This window comes from Carlito syrichta, unplaced genomic scaffold (assembly GCF_000164805.1).
Source record: "Carlito syrichta isolate Samal-C Ts95f unplaced genomic scaffold, Tarsius_syrichta-2.0.1 Scaffold288883, whole genome shotgun sequence".
NCBI lineage: Eukaryota > Metazoa > Chordata > Mammalia > Primates > Tarsiidae > Carlito > Carlito syrichta.
In genome coordinates, this window is record NW_007232979.1 from 88,487 (window position 1) to 103,989 (window position 15,503).

General features: G+C 36.8%; 1 protein-coding gene across 4 annotated transcripts in view; it reads left to right on the plus strand.

Annotated features, from left to right (window-relative positions):
- The window catches only part of FAM214A (family with sequence similarity 214 member A), a 108,411-nt gene that overhangs the window by 75,652 nt on the left and 17,256 nt on the right, over nucleotides 1-15,503 (plus strand). For 3 of the 4 annotated variants that reach the window (XR_002481726.1, XM_008053935.2, XM_021710405.1), the window contains exons 2-7: nucleotides 3,345-3,529; nucleotides 4,745-4,947; nucleotides 5,246-5,371; nucleotides 6,316-8,116; nucleotides 11,945-12,058; nucleotides 15,133-15,212. Coding sequence is in view for 3 of the 4 variants with exons in the window: in XM_008053935.2 (XP_008052126.1) it covers nucleotides 3,345-3,529; nucleotides 4,745-4,947; nucleotides 5,246-5,371; nucleotides 6,316-8,116; nucleotides 11,945-12,058; nucleotides 15,133-15,212 (2,509 nt within the window). In the remaining variant the exon portion in view is untranslated. Of the gene's footprint in view, nucleotides 1-3,344; nucleotides 3,530-4,744; nucleotides 4,948-5,245; nucleotides 5,372-6,315; nucleotides 8,117-11,941; nucleotides 12,059-15,132; nucleotides 15,213-15,503 lie in introns of all 4 variants that reach the window. The other variant, XM_008053934.2, reaches the window with a different exon arrangement.

Sequence of the window (15,503 nt, forward strand, 5' to 3'; positions counted from 1 at the left end):
CTGCGGTGGCCGGGAGCGGCCACTGCACTCCAGTCTGGGCGACAGAGTGAGACTCCAACTCAAATAAAAAAAAAGAAAAGAAAATTTATAGCATTATCTGTCTTGTCTTCAATGTTGTATCTTGCATCAAATTATTTATTTCTTCTAAAATGTGTAGCTAGTAGGTAAGCCTGGCAGTCCATATTTGTCTAGATTTAAAACATTTTGTAAATATTTTTATAAACATATACAAAAACTGTTAAAAAAAAGTATGTGATTTTCAGTTGACCTAAAATCAGACCTTATTTCTAGAGAAAGCTGTATTCTAAAATATCAAGTTATATTTATTGAATTATCTTTAGCCTGACATGATATTTCCTAGTTATTAGGCATAGTCTTTACTTCAATAAGCTCTGCTCTCTAGTATTTTTTTTTTTTTTTTTTGAGTTGGAGTCTCACACTGTCACCCAGACTGCTGGAGTGCAGTGGCCGCTCCCTGCCACCTCAGCCTCGCCTGCTGGGCTCAGGCGATCCTTCCACCTCAGCCTTCTGAGTAGCCGGAATAACAGGCATGCACTACCACGCCCGGCTGATTTTTTGATTTATTGTAGAGATGAGATCTCGCTGCCCAGGCGGGTCTCAAACCCGCGGGCTCAGGCAATCCACTCACCTCAGCCTCCCAAAGGCACGGGATTACAGGCTGAGCCACCGAGCCCGGCTCTAGTATTTTTTTAGATTAAAAAAATAGTTTATTTAAAAATAAATTAGAGTGAGAAAGAGAAGGGAGAGAGAAGATTCACCTCCCCAAGGTGGGGGAGGGGGCCAAAGCCAGGAATCATAGAGACAGTCATAGCTCAAAGAGCACATGGCCACACCAGGATCTAGCAAGGCAATGGACACTCTCTAGTATTTTAAAGGTTGACATTTTTAAAAGCTTAACTATAGACCAGGCATGGTGACTCACGCCTGTAATCCTAGCAGACTGTGGATTACAGGGAGACTAAGGCAAGATGACTGCTTGAACCCGGGAGTTTGAGACCAGCCTAGGCAACATAACCTTGACTCTACAAAAATCAAAAACAGCCGACTGTGGTAGAGTATGCCTGTAGTCCCAGCTACTTGGGAGGCTGAGGCAGAAGGACTTCTTGAACCCAAAAGGTTGAGGCTGCAGTGAGCTGTGATTGTACCTTTGCCCTCCAGCCTATGTGACAGAGTAAGACTCTGACTCAAAAAAAAAAAAATTTTTTTAACTAGGTAACTTTTCTTTAAAAACCTACAGACAAGCTGGGCTCGGTGGCTCAGCCTGTAATCCCGTGTCTTTAGGAGGCTGAGGTGAGTGGATTGCCTGAGCCCGTGGATTTGAGACCCACCTGGGCAACTTGGTGAGACCTCATCTCTACAATAAATAAAAAAACTGGCCGGGTGTGGTAGTGCGCACCTGTAGTTCCAGCTACTTTGAAGGCTGAGGCGGAAGGATCGCCGGAGCCCAGCAGGTCAAGGCTGTGGTGGCCAGGAGCGCCACTGCACTCCAGTCTGGGGGACAGAGTGAGACTCCAACTCAAAAAAAAAAAAAAAGGAAACCTACAGACTATCTGTAGCTGTGTAACTTTTCTAATGACTACTGTGATTCAATATTCTCATTTATTAAATTTCAGACATTTTCCCCCAACAAATTCCTAAAAGTTATTGTAATGTAGTCACTTGTACCTAGGTAATATTTCATGTGTTTCCTAATACCATTGTATAATCCATAGTATTCCTTGCAGTACTTATGTAATAGTTACATAAGTTATTAACAGATAACTACTCTCATCTCTAATCTTTGTTCAGAATTTTTCATTTAAATTATTTAACACCCTGGCTAAATTCAGTAAGTCATCCAAGGGATTGTAAATTTCATTCATGGTTTTGGAGTTTGTTTAGTTTACTACCTGACAAGATAATTAGCAAAGTACCCAACTTTTAGTCAAATATTACTCAAAAGAACTTTTTCATAGCAGTTTAGATTTTTATTACCGTAAACTTGATGATTCTAAGAGCATGAGTAAGCTATGTGAAAAAAATCTACAGATGAGATTGTTTGGAGCTTTGTAATAATCAAAATATCACACTCCATATATTGCAGAATGGGCTTCTTTTTTCTACTGAATAATAGCATTTCTTCCTCAGAAACAATCATTACTGGATAGTAAAGGTAGACAGAACCCTGTGACTATGAATGCTCACATCACAGAATTAGTGCTATGAGAGCAAGGAACTAGTTAAGTAATGGAGAGAGAAAGGGAGAAACATGTCATTGGATCTGTATCTTTTTCTAATAGCAATAATAATAGCAATCAAACATCTTCGCTGAAAATTTAAGACACTTTAAACTGTTAGCAATTAGTGATGATATGTGCAAAAACTATCATACTTGACATCTAAGAAAATAAATCTCTGTAGGTTGATTAATATATTTCTCAACCTGAGGTGTTGGCCAGGCGTGGTTGCTCACACCTGTAATCCCAGCACTTTGGGAGGCGGAGGCAAGAGGATTGCCTGAACCCAGGGGTTTGAGATCAGCCTGGGCCACATGGCAAGACCTTGTTTCTACAATAAACCAAAATTAGCCAGGTGTGGTGGCGTGCGCCTGCAGTTCCAGCTACTTGGAAAGCTGAGATGGAAGGATTGTCTGATCTCAGCAGGTCGAAGCTGCGGTAGCTGTGAGCGTGCCACGGTACTGCAGCCTGGGTAACAGAGCGAGACTCTGATTCAAAAAAAAAGAAAAAAAAAGCCTTAGGTGTTTCAACTAAAGTTTACATAAAAACAAATTTATGCCATATCTTTAACCAGTTCTGTTCAACTGGAATTTGGAATTATCCATCATCTCCTCACTTCTGTATATTTTGTGAATCAAGAGTCTACTGTATTTTGATGGTCTCATTTTTATTCTTTTCACTCTTTGTTGTGAATATGCTGAAATATGACATGTGACATTAGTTAAGCATAACAGATCAGTTTTTATTAAGAGTACATTAGGCCAGGCATGGTGACCCACACCTATAATCCCAGCACTTTGGGAAGCCGAGGTGAGAGGATTGCATGAACCCAGGAGTTTGAGACCAGCCTGGGCAACATGGTGAGATCTCGTCTTTACAATAAATCGAAAAATTAGCTAGGCATAGTGATATGCGTCTGTAGTCCCAGCTACTTGGAAGGCTGAGACAGCAAGATTGCCTGAGCCCAGCAGCAGGTTGAGGTTGCAGTAGCCATGATCCATGCCACTGCATTCTAGTCTAGGTGATAGAGAAAGACTTGACTCGGGGGAACAAAAAAAGTACATTAAACTGAGAACCTCTCTTCCTTCCCTTTTAAAAAAATACCAGATACTCTCGATGAATATTTTGAATATGATGCAGAGGAGTTCTTGGTCTCTTTGGCCCTGCTAATAACAGAAGGACGAACACCTGAATGTTCTGTAAAAGGTCGAACGGAAAGTTTTCATTGCCCTCCAGCACAGTCTTGTTACCCAGTAACTACCAAACATGAATGTAATGACAAGCTGGCTCAGGTAAGAATCTTGTGTTGAATGCTGTTTATTTATCTCTTATATAAACTAGTTCAAGTTCCATCATTACCTTTCCTACTTTACAGTGATAGTTTTTCACATTTCAATGTAAAATTTGTCATAACTATAAAGGAAAAATATCTCCAATCCTGGACCATAGCTAATACCCTTGGCTCATAAAAAAGGCTCTTGCAGGCATGGCATTTAGTTTTGCTAACCAGCAGGAAGGTGGGCAGCTGATTTCATACCTGCCCTCTCATACAGTAGCTATAAGATTATTTTTGCTATTGTGATTTACTTTTCGTTATTTTTAGAGTCTCAGCCCTGGCTCATCCACTCTGTATTCTTATTCATTTGTTATAATTATTTTCCTCATATTAGCCAATTTTGCATTCCCTTTTTTTTTAAATGGAAGGATACGTTTTGTTATTGTTTTTCTATAATACTGTTAAAATATAAGCTGGATGTGGTGGCTCGCACCTGTAATCCTAGCACTTTGAGAGGAAGAGACGAGAGAATTGCCTGAGCCCAGGTATTGGAGACCAGCTTGAGCAACTTGGCAAGACCTCATCTCTACAATAAATCAAAAAATTAGCTGGGCATGGTGACATATACCTGAAGTTCCAGTTACTTGGAAGACTGAGGCAGAAGGATCGCCTGAGCCCAGCAGGTCAAGGCTGTGGTGGCCATGCTCACTCCAGCCTGGGTGACAGAGTGAGACTCTGACTCAAAAAAAAATTCTCTCACTTACTAGTTTCTCAAATGTAGTCCAAATTTTTAAACTTTAAAAATCTTGTCAATTTTGAGTGTTTGATGAAAATAAGTTTTTAATACTTTGGTCTTCAAATTTACAAATTAATCTTTCCTATGAAATGATGATGAAATTAACAAACTAGTCAAGGTTAGGCCAACTCAGAGGCCTATCATACATTATATATAGCAATTCTTCCTGACAAGATAGAAGAAAGAAATATTACCCAAGAAAATTTGCATCATATTAATAAAATCAATATTTGCGTTCTGTATTAATCCTTACACTCTAGAACTCCTTAGCATGAATCCATTATTTAATGAGGAAATCTCAATAGCCAAGCCTAAGCAAAGCTCTGCAATAGATGACTCATTTCTCATAGATGTTATCTTTATAATTATAATTTTTAATTGAAATACAAAAGTAGATGGGTTATTGAGACATTGCTTACATTTATTTTCTCTAAGTGTCGCCAAGCCAGACGAACTAGGTCTGAGGTCACACTGTTGTGGAAAAATAATCTTCCAATCATGGTAGAAGTGATGCTACTACCAGACTGCTGCTACAGCGATGATGGGCCCACCACAGAAGGAATTGATCTAAATGATCCTGCAATTAAGCAAGATGCATTATTATTAGAAAGATGGATCTTGGAGCCAGTTCCTCGACAGTAAGTTATTAAACTTGGTTTGAAGTTGTTCCTGGTAAATCAAGTTTTCTATTACTTCCTATAAATTATTTTAATGTATCATGTATTAGTCTTCCTCTATTTAAGTAGTAAAATTGAGACACTTAGTACTTAGTTTAGTAATTGTAATTTCAAGTAATATTGGTAAGTGCACTACTATACTCTTCAAAGCGTACATTTCCAAAGCATACAAAGTGATAAGTTCATGGCAGCTCCTACCGTTCTAAAATTCGGTTTTGTATTTACTGACATTTAAATTATGCTTTGTTGCCTCCTTTAGGAGTGGCGATCGATTTATTGAAGAGAAGGCTCTTCTGTTGGCTGTTCGTTCATTTGTGTTTTTTTCTCAGTTAAGTGCTTGGCTGAGTGTTTCTCATGGTGCTATTCCACGGAATATTCTCTACAGGTATGTCTAGGACAAAAAAAGGGTAGTGCATATTCAACCACTGAATAGCATTTTATCTTTTAAGTAGACTGTTGCCTTCATTTCTAAATACAAGTAAATAAAATTTACCAAGTATTTTTTTCAAAACAAGTTAGAGAAATTTGAATTGAATCAGTATGAAGTTTGCTTGTTGCATTAAGTTTGATATGGAATAATATCCCTAGAACTTTTAAGCTTACTTTAGAGAAACCAATGGAAAAATGCTATAAAGTAGAGGGCCATTGCTTTACTAAATTCTGATATAGCCATGTGCTCTTTGACCTATGGCTGCCGCCCTATTTTCTAAGCTTTGGTCTCCTCTCCTACCTTGGACTCTCCACTCTCTTCTCTCTCTCTAATTTACTTTCTAAATAAACTATATTTTCTAATCTAAAAAAATAAAGTAGGAATTTTTTCTGGGCAGCTGAATTTTTACACTGGATCTTTGCCAAAATGCCAAGAAGCAATTGCTGAATTTTTAGAAGAATAGTCTTTATTAATTTTTGGCATCTTGAAAAAAATAAACAAGCTGCTAAACAACTAACTGACTTTTTTGGCAGGTAGCCATGAGATATTGTGTCTCTTAACCACCTTGCACAGCATAGTTAGTTGAATTCATATATATCCTAGTATATACAAATTCGTTTTCTTCTGTTTTGACAAATAGTTTAACATTGTAATATTCTTGAGCCTTAATGCTTAAGTGATTTGATTTTCTTAAAAACCTTATCTCTTCCAAGCATAATCTATTGTACTGTATACATTGGTTTTATCAGAACAATATATGTGGTAAAGTGCCTAAAAAGTAAACCTCAGTGGCAATTAATGTGAACAAAAATAAGTTAATAACTTCTGTACACTTTAAAAATAATAATAAGCATAACTTTTGTAATCTATTGATTCAGTATCTTTCTGTGTGATTCTAGAATCAGTGCTGCTGATGTAGACCTACAGTGGAATTTTTCACAGACTCCAACTGAGCATGTGTTTCCTGTTCCCAATGTTTCTCACAATGTGGCCTTGAAAGTCAGCGTTCAGTCCTTGCCCAGACAATCAAATTACCCAGTTTTGACCTGTAGTATTCACACTAATATTGGCCTTTATGAGAAAAGAATTCAAGAACATGAACTTAAAACCCATCAGCACCGCAATTCTAATGAAGCAGAACAATGTAGTACAAACAGTTCACAGCGTCTGTGTAGCAAACAAACTTGGACCATGGCACCTGAAAGTGTATTACATGCAAAATATGGCACAACTCCAGAATATACTTCAGCTGTCAAAAATGTCAGACTGTATCCAGGCACTGGCAGTAAATCAGACTATGGGACATCTCAAGCCAATATTCTGGGCTTTAGTGGCATAGGTGATATAAAGTCACATGAGACATCAGTAAGAACTTTAAAATCATTTTCAGTTACTGATCCTAGTGTGTCTGGCCGCCAGAGCTCCTGGCAGTCAGTCGGCGAAACAAACCCTTTAATAGGCTCTTTAATTCAGGAGCGACAAGAAGTTATTGCAAGAATTGCTCAGCACTTGATTCATTGTGATCCAAGCACTTCGCATGTTTCTGGACATCCATTTAATACTCTAGAGTCTAGTTCACTTCATTCAAAACTTAACCGGGTTTCACAAGAAAATGAAAATTTGAGAAAATATAAAGAAACTTTCTCCATTTCTTTTGGTAGTCCAGAGTTTACCTCCCCAGAAGGCACCAATGAGGTCAAAATTCGACTAAAACCAGAAACTCTTCGCAATGAACCTTGCAATTCTAATGGTCTTTATTCTCGTCAGTCTATTGGAGAGGCTAATCCTTTAATAGGCTCTTTACTCCAGGAGCGGCAAGATGTTATCGCAAGGATTGCTCAACACTTGGAGCACATTGATCCAACAGCATCGCATATTTCCCGACAGTCATTCAACTTGCATGACTCCAGTTCAGTTCCTTCTAAAGTGTTCAGGAGTTCATATGAAGACAAAAATTTGTTGAAAAATAAAGATGATTCTTCTGTTTCCATATCTCATACAAAATGTTCCTTATTAGGAGACAGCAATTGTGGGGAAAACGTAATACCTAATAAATCTTTTAATTCTTTTAAATGCAATAGTAAAGAAAAGTGTTCTTTGAAACCTCAAATAAGAAATCAGTATCAGAACAATCCTAGTGAAATCATCCAAAGTACATATCAGGAGACACAGAACAAAGCTGCTAGTTTATTGACTTTCTCAAATTGCAAAGAAAATCACTTCGATTTGACAAACAGATTTAAGAAGCAAGAAATGAGCATTGAAATTGATAAACAGTATTCAAAGTGCAGCAGTATTGAGAAGCAGACTTGCACAAATAAATATAAGGAAAAAATAATACAAAATGAGAATTATAATCCAGAATCCCTTGACAATCTCCAATTTGATAATTCAAAAAAAAGTGACTCCAAAATAAAAGTTACAACGTTGGAAATGCCTGAATATTTAAACAGACATGAAAATAAGTGCTCATATAAAGACTCCAAAAGGCCTAATTCATGTGAGCAAAATACTCAACTTAATAGCATAGAAAATTATCTAAAAAATAATGAAGGTTTCAAATGCAAAAAGTCAGACCAATTAAAAAGTGAACAGGATAAGAAAGAAGATTCAATTGCTGAAAAATCTCAAAACTGTTTTCAGAGAAGTATAAAAGACTATCTGTCTCCATATGAACGACCAAAAAATACAGAGGTGTTGGTAAGTAACTTCTGATATTTCAAATATAATTCTCAAATATTTGTTAGGGTTTACATTTTATTTACAGTATATCTGGTTCTAAAACCCCAAGGTACCTATTATCTATAAAGCACATAGTCTATAATAAATCTATAGAACTAGGTTTAACATCTTTGCAAATAACCTCCTCTCTTAAGAGCAACGCTTAGGTAAATAGAGGAAATAAATATCATGTGGTTTAAAAAATAGGGAGTAGTGCCCTTTCTTTTTGAAACAGCTAACGTGGCAATAATTTTTTTCATGACCTATTAGGTCTGTTATTTAGGTCTTAGAGCTCTGTTCTCTCCTTGCCCACCCCCTATGTAAAAGGTCTATTACTTCTATTCAGAAGCACCTAGCTTTTAAATTTTGGTCTGTGGATTCAGGAGAATCAATGCTATATAATATGTATAGAACAATATTTTGATTTTGTATGATGTTAGTTTATTGCTTGCAGTTATATCACATAATTACAGAACATTTGATTCCTTTTACTACTTCACCATGGGACAGATAGGACAGTTATGAGGAAGCTGGGACTCAAAGAGAATGACTGACACCACACTAGTGACTGCTCAGCAACTCAACTGGCACCCCCCACTCCCACCCCAGTTTCTTGACTTATAATCCAGTCAGTCTTTTTTCTACTACCTCATAATAACCAAGGACAAATTTGTGAACTATACAAGTACTTCATTTGGATTTGTCCCTCTTTTATTTCAATACTTAACTGCTGGAGAATAGGCATGAATTAGAAATGAAACTTTTATGAGCTTAATGTGTTTGTCAGCCGTTCTGGCCCAGTACACTTGGTATGTCCACTGTGTTACACCATTAGTTAGTTAATAATTTTCAAAGTATCTATAGGGAATCACTAAAGTATTGGTCAAAACACCTGAGTTCCAGTCCTGGCTTCACAGTTAGTCCTGAGTGATGCTGAATAAATCATATAACTTCTAAAAACCTTAGTCTCATCAGTTTTACAGTGAGAATGATAAATCTCTTGTGCCTGTCTCAGAGTTATGATTATCAAATATTGGATTTTAAAATATTTTGTAAACCTTTAATGCACTATATAAATGAAAAATATTTGTTATTTCCATTTTATTTTACTTCCCACCAAACCATTTTGTAACTTCCAAAAATCACTAGACTTCAGTTACTTTTATTTCTCTAAGCAGTGTCACAGATTTATGTGTTAGTTTTATAGAAAACTGCTAACTGCCTTAATTCTAGTCTGAATGACCTTGGTTCATCATCTTTATCACTCAAGTTACTTTTGCCAGACGTTAGAGTTTTTAAAATGTATCATGTTTCCAATTATATTTTTCTACAGAAGATTTATTTCTAAAGTGGGGTTTAATGAAATTTCCTAAAACTACGATTGTTACAAAATCCTACACTGGCCTTAAGGAATATTAGCTTTTTATGATCCTTTCCAGTACCTAATAGGAAGACTTAAATCTGGCCATGATATTTTTCAGGCCACTAAAATTCATTTTTTATGCATTTGTTTTAAATATAACTATACAACATTTACTATATGCCGACACTATTCTGAATATTTTACACATGTTGGCTTACCTAATCCTCTCACCATCCTATGAAGTGAGGTGCTTTTATTTATTTTTTATTTTAAAAAATACAGTTTATTTAGAAGTAAATTAGAGAAAGAGAAGGGAGAGAGAAGATTCACCTCCCCAAGGTGGGGGAAGGAGCCAAAGCCAGGAAGCATGGTGATAGCCATAGCTCAAAGAGCACATGGCCACAGCAGGGTCTAGCAAGGCAATGGCCACTGTGCTTTTATTAATTCCTGTTTATAAATGAAGACCGTAGGCTAAAGAGGTTAAGTAACTTGCCTAAGTTCAAAAAGCTAGTAAATGGTAAAGCCAGAACCCAATGTAGTCCTTTCTACTTTTTATTCGTGTATTTTTTTTTTAATGTTAGGTATTTGGGTATAAACTTGTCCAGTCCTTAAGAATTAGCCTATTTCTAGGCCAGTTGCGGTGACTCACACCTGTAATCCCAGCACTTTGGGAGGCCGAGGTGAGAGGATTGCCTGAGCCCACGAGTTTGAGACCAGCCTGGGCAACTTGGTGAGACCTCATCTCTACAAAAAATCAAAAAGTTAGGTGGGCATGGTGGTACCTGCCTATAGTTTCAGCTACTTAGAAGGCTGAGGTAGAAGGATCACCTGAGCCCAGCAGGTCAAGGCTGCAGTGGCCATGAGTGTCCCATTGCACTTCACCTGAGCGACAGAGTGAGACTCTGACTCAAAAAAAAAAGAATTAGCCTATTTCTTTTGTGTGGGGGTCAAAAATATAGTACTGTGACTGCATTATATACAATTTTTTTTAGATTGGAAAATATAGTTTATTTAGAAAATAAATGAGAGAGAGAGGATATTCACCTCCCCAAGGAAGGAGAGGGAGCCAAGGCTAGGACACATGGCGACCATGGCTCAAGGAGCCACATGATCAGACCATGGCTTAGCAGAGCAATGACCTATATGCATTTTTTTTTCTTAATTGGTGTCTCACTCTGTCACCCAGTCGGGAGGGCAGTGGCAAGCCGCTGGCCTCGGGTGATCCTTCTGCCTCAGCCTTCCAAGTAGCTGGAACTACAGGCATGTGCCACCATGCCCGGCTAATTTTTATTTTAGAGATGAGGTTCTCCAAGTTGTCCAGGCAGGTCTCGAAGCCATGGGCTCAGGCAGTCCTCTCACCTCAACCTCCCAAAGTGCTGGGATTATAGGCATGAGCCACTGCACCCGGCCTTACATTCTTAAATACACAGTATTTCTTATATTCCTGTATCATGCTCTACCAAATAATGTCCCCTGAAAATTGCTCTTGGTATTGACATTGTTTTATATATTAGAACATTATACTATTTTTTTTCTATTGGTGAATATAGTAGTCCCCTCTTATCCACAGTTTTGCTTTGCACAGTTTCACTTTTCGTGGTTTCAGTTACTCAGGGTCAGCCATGGTCAGAAAATAGGTTAATGTCGTATACGTTGAGAGATACAGAGAGACCACATTCATATAACTTTTATCACTGTCTATTGTCATGATATTGTATTTTATCATTGTTGTTACTCTCTTACTATACCTAATTTATAAATGAAATTTTAGCATGGCTATTTACATGTAGGGGACCAAACATAGCATATATAGTGTTTTGTGCTACCTGTGGCTTCAGGCATCCACTGGGGTTCATGGAACAGATTTCCCATGAAATTATCAAATATTAGCTTATAAAGTGCTATATTCTGAGCAAAATGACAATATGTTGATAAGGCAATTATACTTGGACATCTTTTCTTTAGAACATTTGAACTTATTCAGCATATCATCAAAAAAATTAGACATTGTTTTCCAGCTAGAATGTATGTGTGTGTGCATGTATGTGTGTTTTGGCATAAGATACAGATATATGTGTTGGGCATCCCAAATCCCAAAAATCCAAAATTTGAAATGTTCCAAAATTCAAAACATTGTGAGCACCAACATGATGTTCAAAGAAAATGCTCTCTGGAGCACTTTGAATTTTTGGATGTGGATGCTCAACTGCTAGGTTCATAAGATGTAAATATTCCAAATCTGGGGAAAAAAATTCAAAACCTGAAACACTTCTGGTCCCAAGCTTTTCAGATCAGGGATATTCAACCTGTGTACCTTCAGCTACACCACCAAGAATGTAATACCTCAGAACATATTAAGAATGAGTCTAAAAACTGAAAAGTTATACAAGCTATTTAAAGGGTATGTAAATATTACCATTAAAATCTATTTCTGTTTCTAGCAGAGGACTACACTGAAACATTCAAATGTCTGGAGAAAACATAATTTTCATTCCTTGGATGGAACCTCAACCAGAGCCTTTCATCCTCAAACTGGATTGCCTCTTCTTTCAAGTCCGGTAAGCATTTTCTTTTATTATGCTTTTAAATTTTACAAACATCTGAAATGTTTACAAATAATTTCTTTCAATTTTAATTGAAACCAATTTTAAGCCTTTAAAATAAATTTCCAGTTATAAAAGATTTTATTTTTGATAACACATTTAAAAACTAGGTGATAATATGAAAAAAGACTAAAAAGTGAATAAAAATTAAATTTGGTATATTAGGATTACAGAATTTCTCTGAAATTCTTTTGCCTAATATATATTTTTTTGAGTAAGAGTTTTACTCTGTTGTCCAGGCTCGACCTGCGGCTCAGACGATCCTTCCACTACAGTCTTCCTAGTAGGAGGGACTGCAGGCACATGCCACCATGCCTGGCTGATTTTTTTGTAGAGACAAGGTCTTGCTATGTTGCGCGGGCTGGTTTTGAACTCCTGGGCTCAAGCAGTCCTTCTACCTTGGCTCTCAAAGTGCTGAGATTATAGACCTGAGTCACTGTACCTGGTCAGTTTTATTCTTTTTATGGTTGAATAATATTCCATTATGTATGTGTACCACATTTTCTTTATTCATTCTTCTATTGATGCATACTTAGTTTGCCTCTATATATTGGCTATTGTGAATAGTGCTATATTGAGCATGGGAGCGCAGCTGTCTCCTTGACTGTTTTCCCTTCTTTTATATATACATTTGCTGATCATTATGTATATATATATATATATCCAGAAATGGAACCGCTGAATCATATGGTAGTTCTATTTTTAGTTGTTTTAAATTTTTGTTTGTTTTTGAGTTGGGGTCTCATTCTGTCACCCAGGGTAGAGTACAGTGGTACAGTCACAGCTCACCACAGCCTTGAACTCTTAGGCTGAAGAGTTTCGCCCTCCTCGGCCTCCTGAGTAGCTGGCACTACAGGCACGTACTACTACGCCTGGCTAATTTTTAAAAAACTTTTTGTAGAGATGAGTTCTCCTTATGTTGCCAAGGGTGATCTTGAACTTCTGGGCTCAAGCAGTCCTCTGACATTGGCCTCCCAAAATGCTGGGATCAAAGACGTGAGCCACTGTGCCCCCTAGCCCCATTTTTAGTTTTTTGAGTAACCACCATGCTATTCTCCATAGGGCTGCTAATTTACATTCCCACCAATAATGTGTGAAGGTTCTTCTTTCCCACATCTTTGCCAGCCTTTGTTATTACCTGTCTTTTGAATAAAGGCTGTTTTAACTTGTTTGAGATGATATTTCATTGTAGTTTTAATTTGCATTTCTCTGATGATTAGTGATATTGAACATTTTTTCATATACCTATTGGCCATATGTATGTGTTTGAGAAATGGCCATTCAGATATTTTGCCCACTTTTTAATAAAACTCCAAATGTTTGACCTACCTATCAGGTGCTTTCAAAGTGCCCAATTGATCACTGAAAAAATGATCAACATTATGATGTGTAAAAAGCATTACAGACTTCTGGTCAATACCTTGGAATGAGTTAATATGAGAAGATACTTTTTCTTTTCCAAATAAAGAAATTCTGGATTGAATATAACAACTGCTAAATATATAATACAGTATAAGAGAAAGAAAGATAAATCTCCAAGTAGTAACTTGTGGTAAATTATGGCCCTTTAGGACATCTGAACTTATTTAAGTACTAGAGTTAGTGCCTCTAAGTAGAAATTTCAGGTATGAAAAATGATTGGAGCGCGCGCGCGCGCGCGCGCACACACACACACACACACACACACACACACACACACACACACACACACACACACACCAGTGAATTTACCCACAGACTAAAATCAGCTGAATAGAGGCTTAGTGAGTAGATAGACAAATATTTAGAAAGCACCTAGAAAGAAGCACAGAAAGGAAAAGAAATGGTAAAATATGAAAGAACGATAGAGGTTAGAGTGAGATGTTCAATATATGTCTAGTAGAAGTTTCAAATGAAGGACTAGATAGAATAAAGAAAACGCAATTTAGAAAATAGCAAATTGCCTGGGTGTGGTGGCTCACGCCTGTCTATAATCCCAGAATTTTGGGAGGCCAAGACAGGAAGATTGCTTAAGCCCAGGAGTTCAAGACTAAACTGGGCAACATAACACTATCTCGTCTCTACAAAAAATTTAAAAATTAGCCAGGTGTGGTGGCATGTGCCTTTAGTCCCAGCTACTCGGGAAGCTGAGGTCGGCTCCTCGCCTGAGCCCAAGAGTTTGAGCCTGCAGTGAGCTATGATCATGCAACTTTACTTCATCCTAGGAGGCAGAGCAAGACCCTAACTCAAAAAAAAAATAGAGAGAGAACTTTTCAGAATTGAAGACGTGAGAGCTTAGATCAAACATTTTGCAATAAGTTTGAACTGCAGTAAATAGCATGGTGCACTTGTTTAGACTTTCAGTATCATGTACTTCTTCTGTTACCAATTAGACTAGTAACTCAGATAATTTACACATATTTAATTTTTTAGAAACAAATCTGTTTACCTTTATGTTGTATGTGATTTTACCTTTAACTTACATTTGGGTCTTATAGGATATTCTGAGCTGGGTGGTAGTTCACCTGAAGTGTAGTCTGGTCTACACTGATGACTATAAATCTAGAAGATTATTTTCAAACCTGTTCTCTATAAAGCCTTAGGGTTTTTTGGAATGTCACAATGGGTGGGATGATCAAAGGAGAAGGCATTGTGGGTAGGACCCTCTATTTAATTATTTTCTTTTTTCTTTTAAATCTAGAATTGTTTTTCCTCCTAAAATCATAGAGAAGTATACAAATAAGTAAAAATCTTATTTATATTATGTATTGAGATTCCATGGAGGATGTGGTTTTAGAATAAAACTGGTTCTGCTGCTTAAAAAAATCAAAACCTAGTAAAAGTGCTTTTAATAACCCTCTGGTTTTTCCACACTTGTTAATAAAATGAGAATATTAAAACAATATATAACAAACAGCATGATTTTTAGTAGGTTGTTATAGGAGAAGTCTTGTTATTTCAAAGATAGGCTTAACTTTAATTTGAGAAGTGTTTTATCATTTAGAGAAAAAAATCTTTTCAAATAATACAAATGATCACTTTGACCTTAGGTTCCTCAAAGAAAAACACAATCAGGTTGCTTTGATCTGGATTCTTCATTACTGCATCTGAAAAACTTCTCATCTAGAAGGTATTTATCTCAAAATTAATTTGTCTATATGAAACAATTTCAAAAATTTCTGGTCTTTCACAATAAGTAATTTCAAAATAAGTTGCAACAGGAATCTTATTTTCAGAATGATTCCATGCATGTACATAATTATTAAAGATGACTGAGGATAAAATTAAGGTGGCGTGTAGCAGCTATATATCAGTTATCATAATGAACTCTTCTATTGGTTTTAATATCCACGTGAATTTGTATATTTCTGGTCATTAAACTCAACCTTTTATTTCTTCTTTTAAAATAATGTTAGCAATT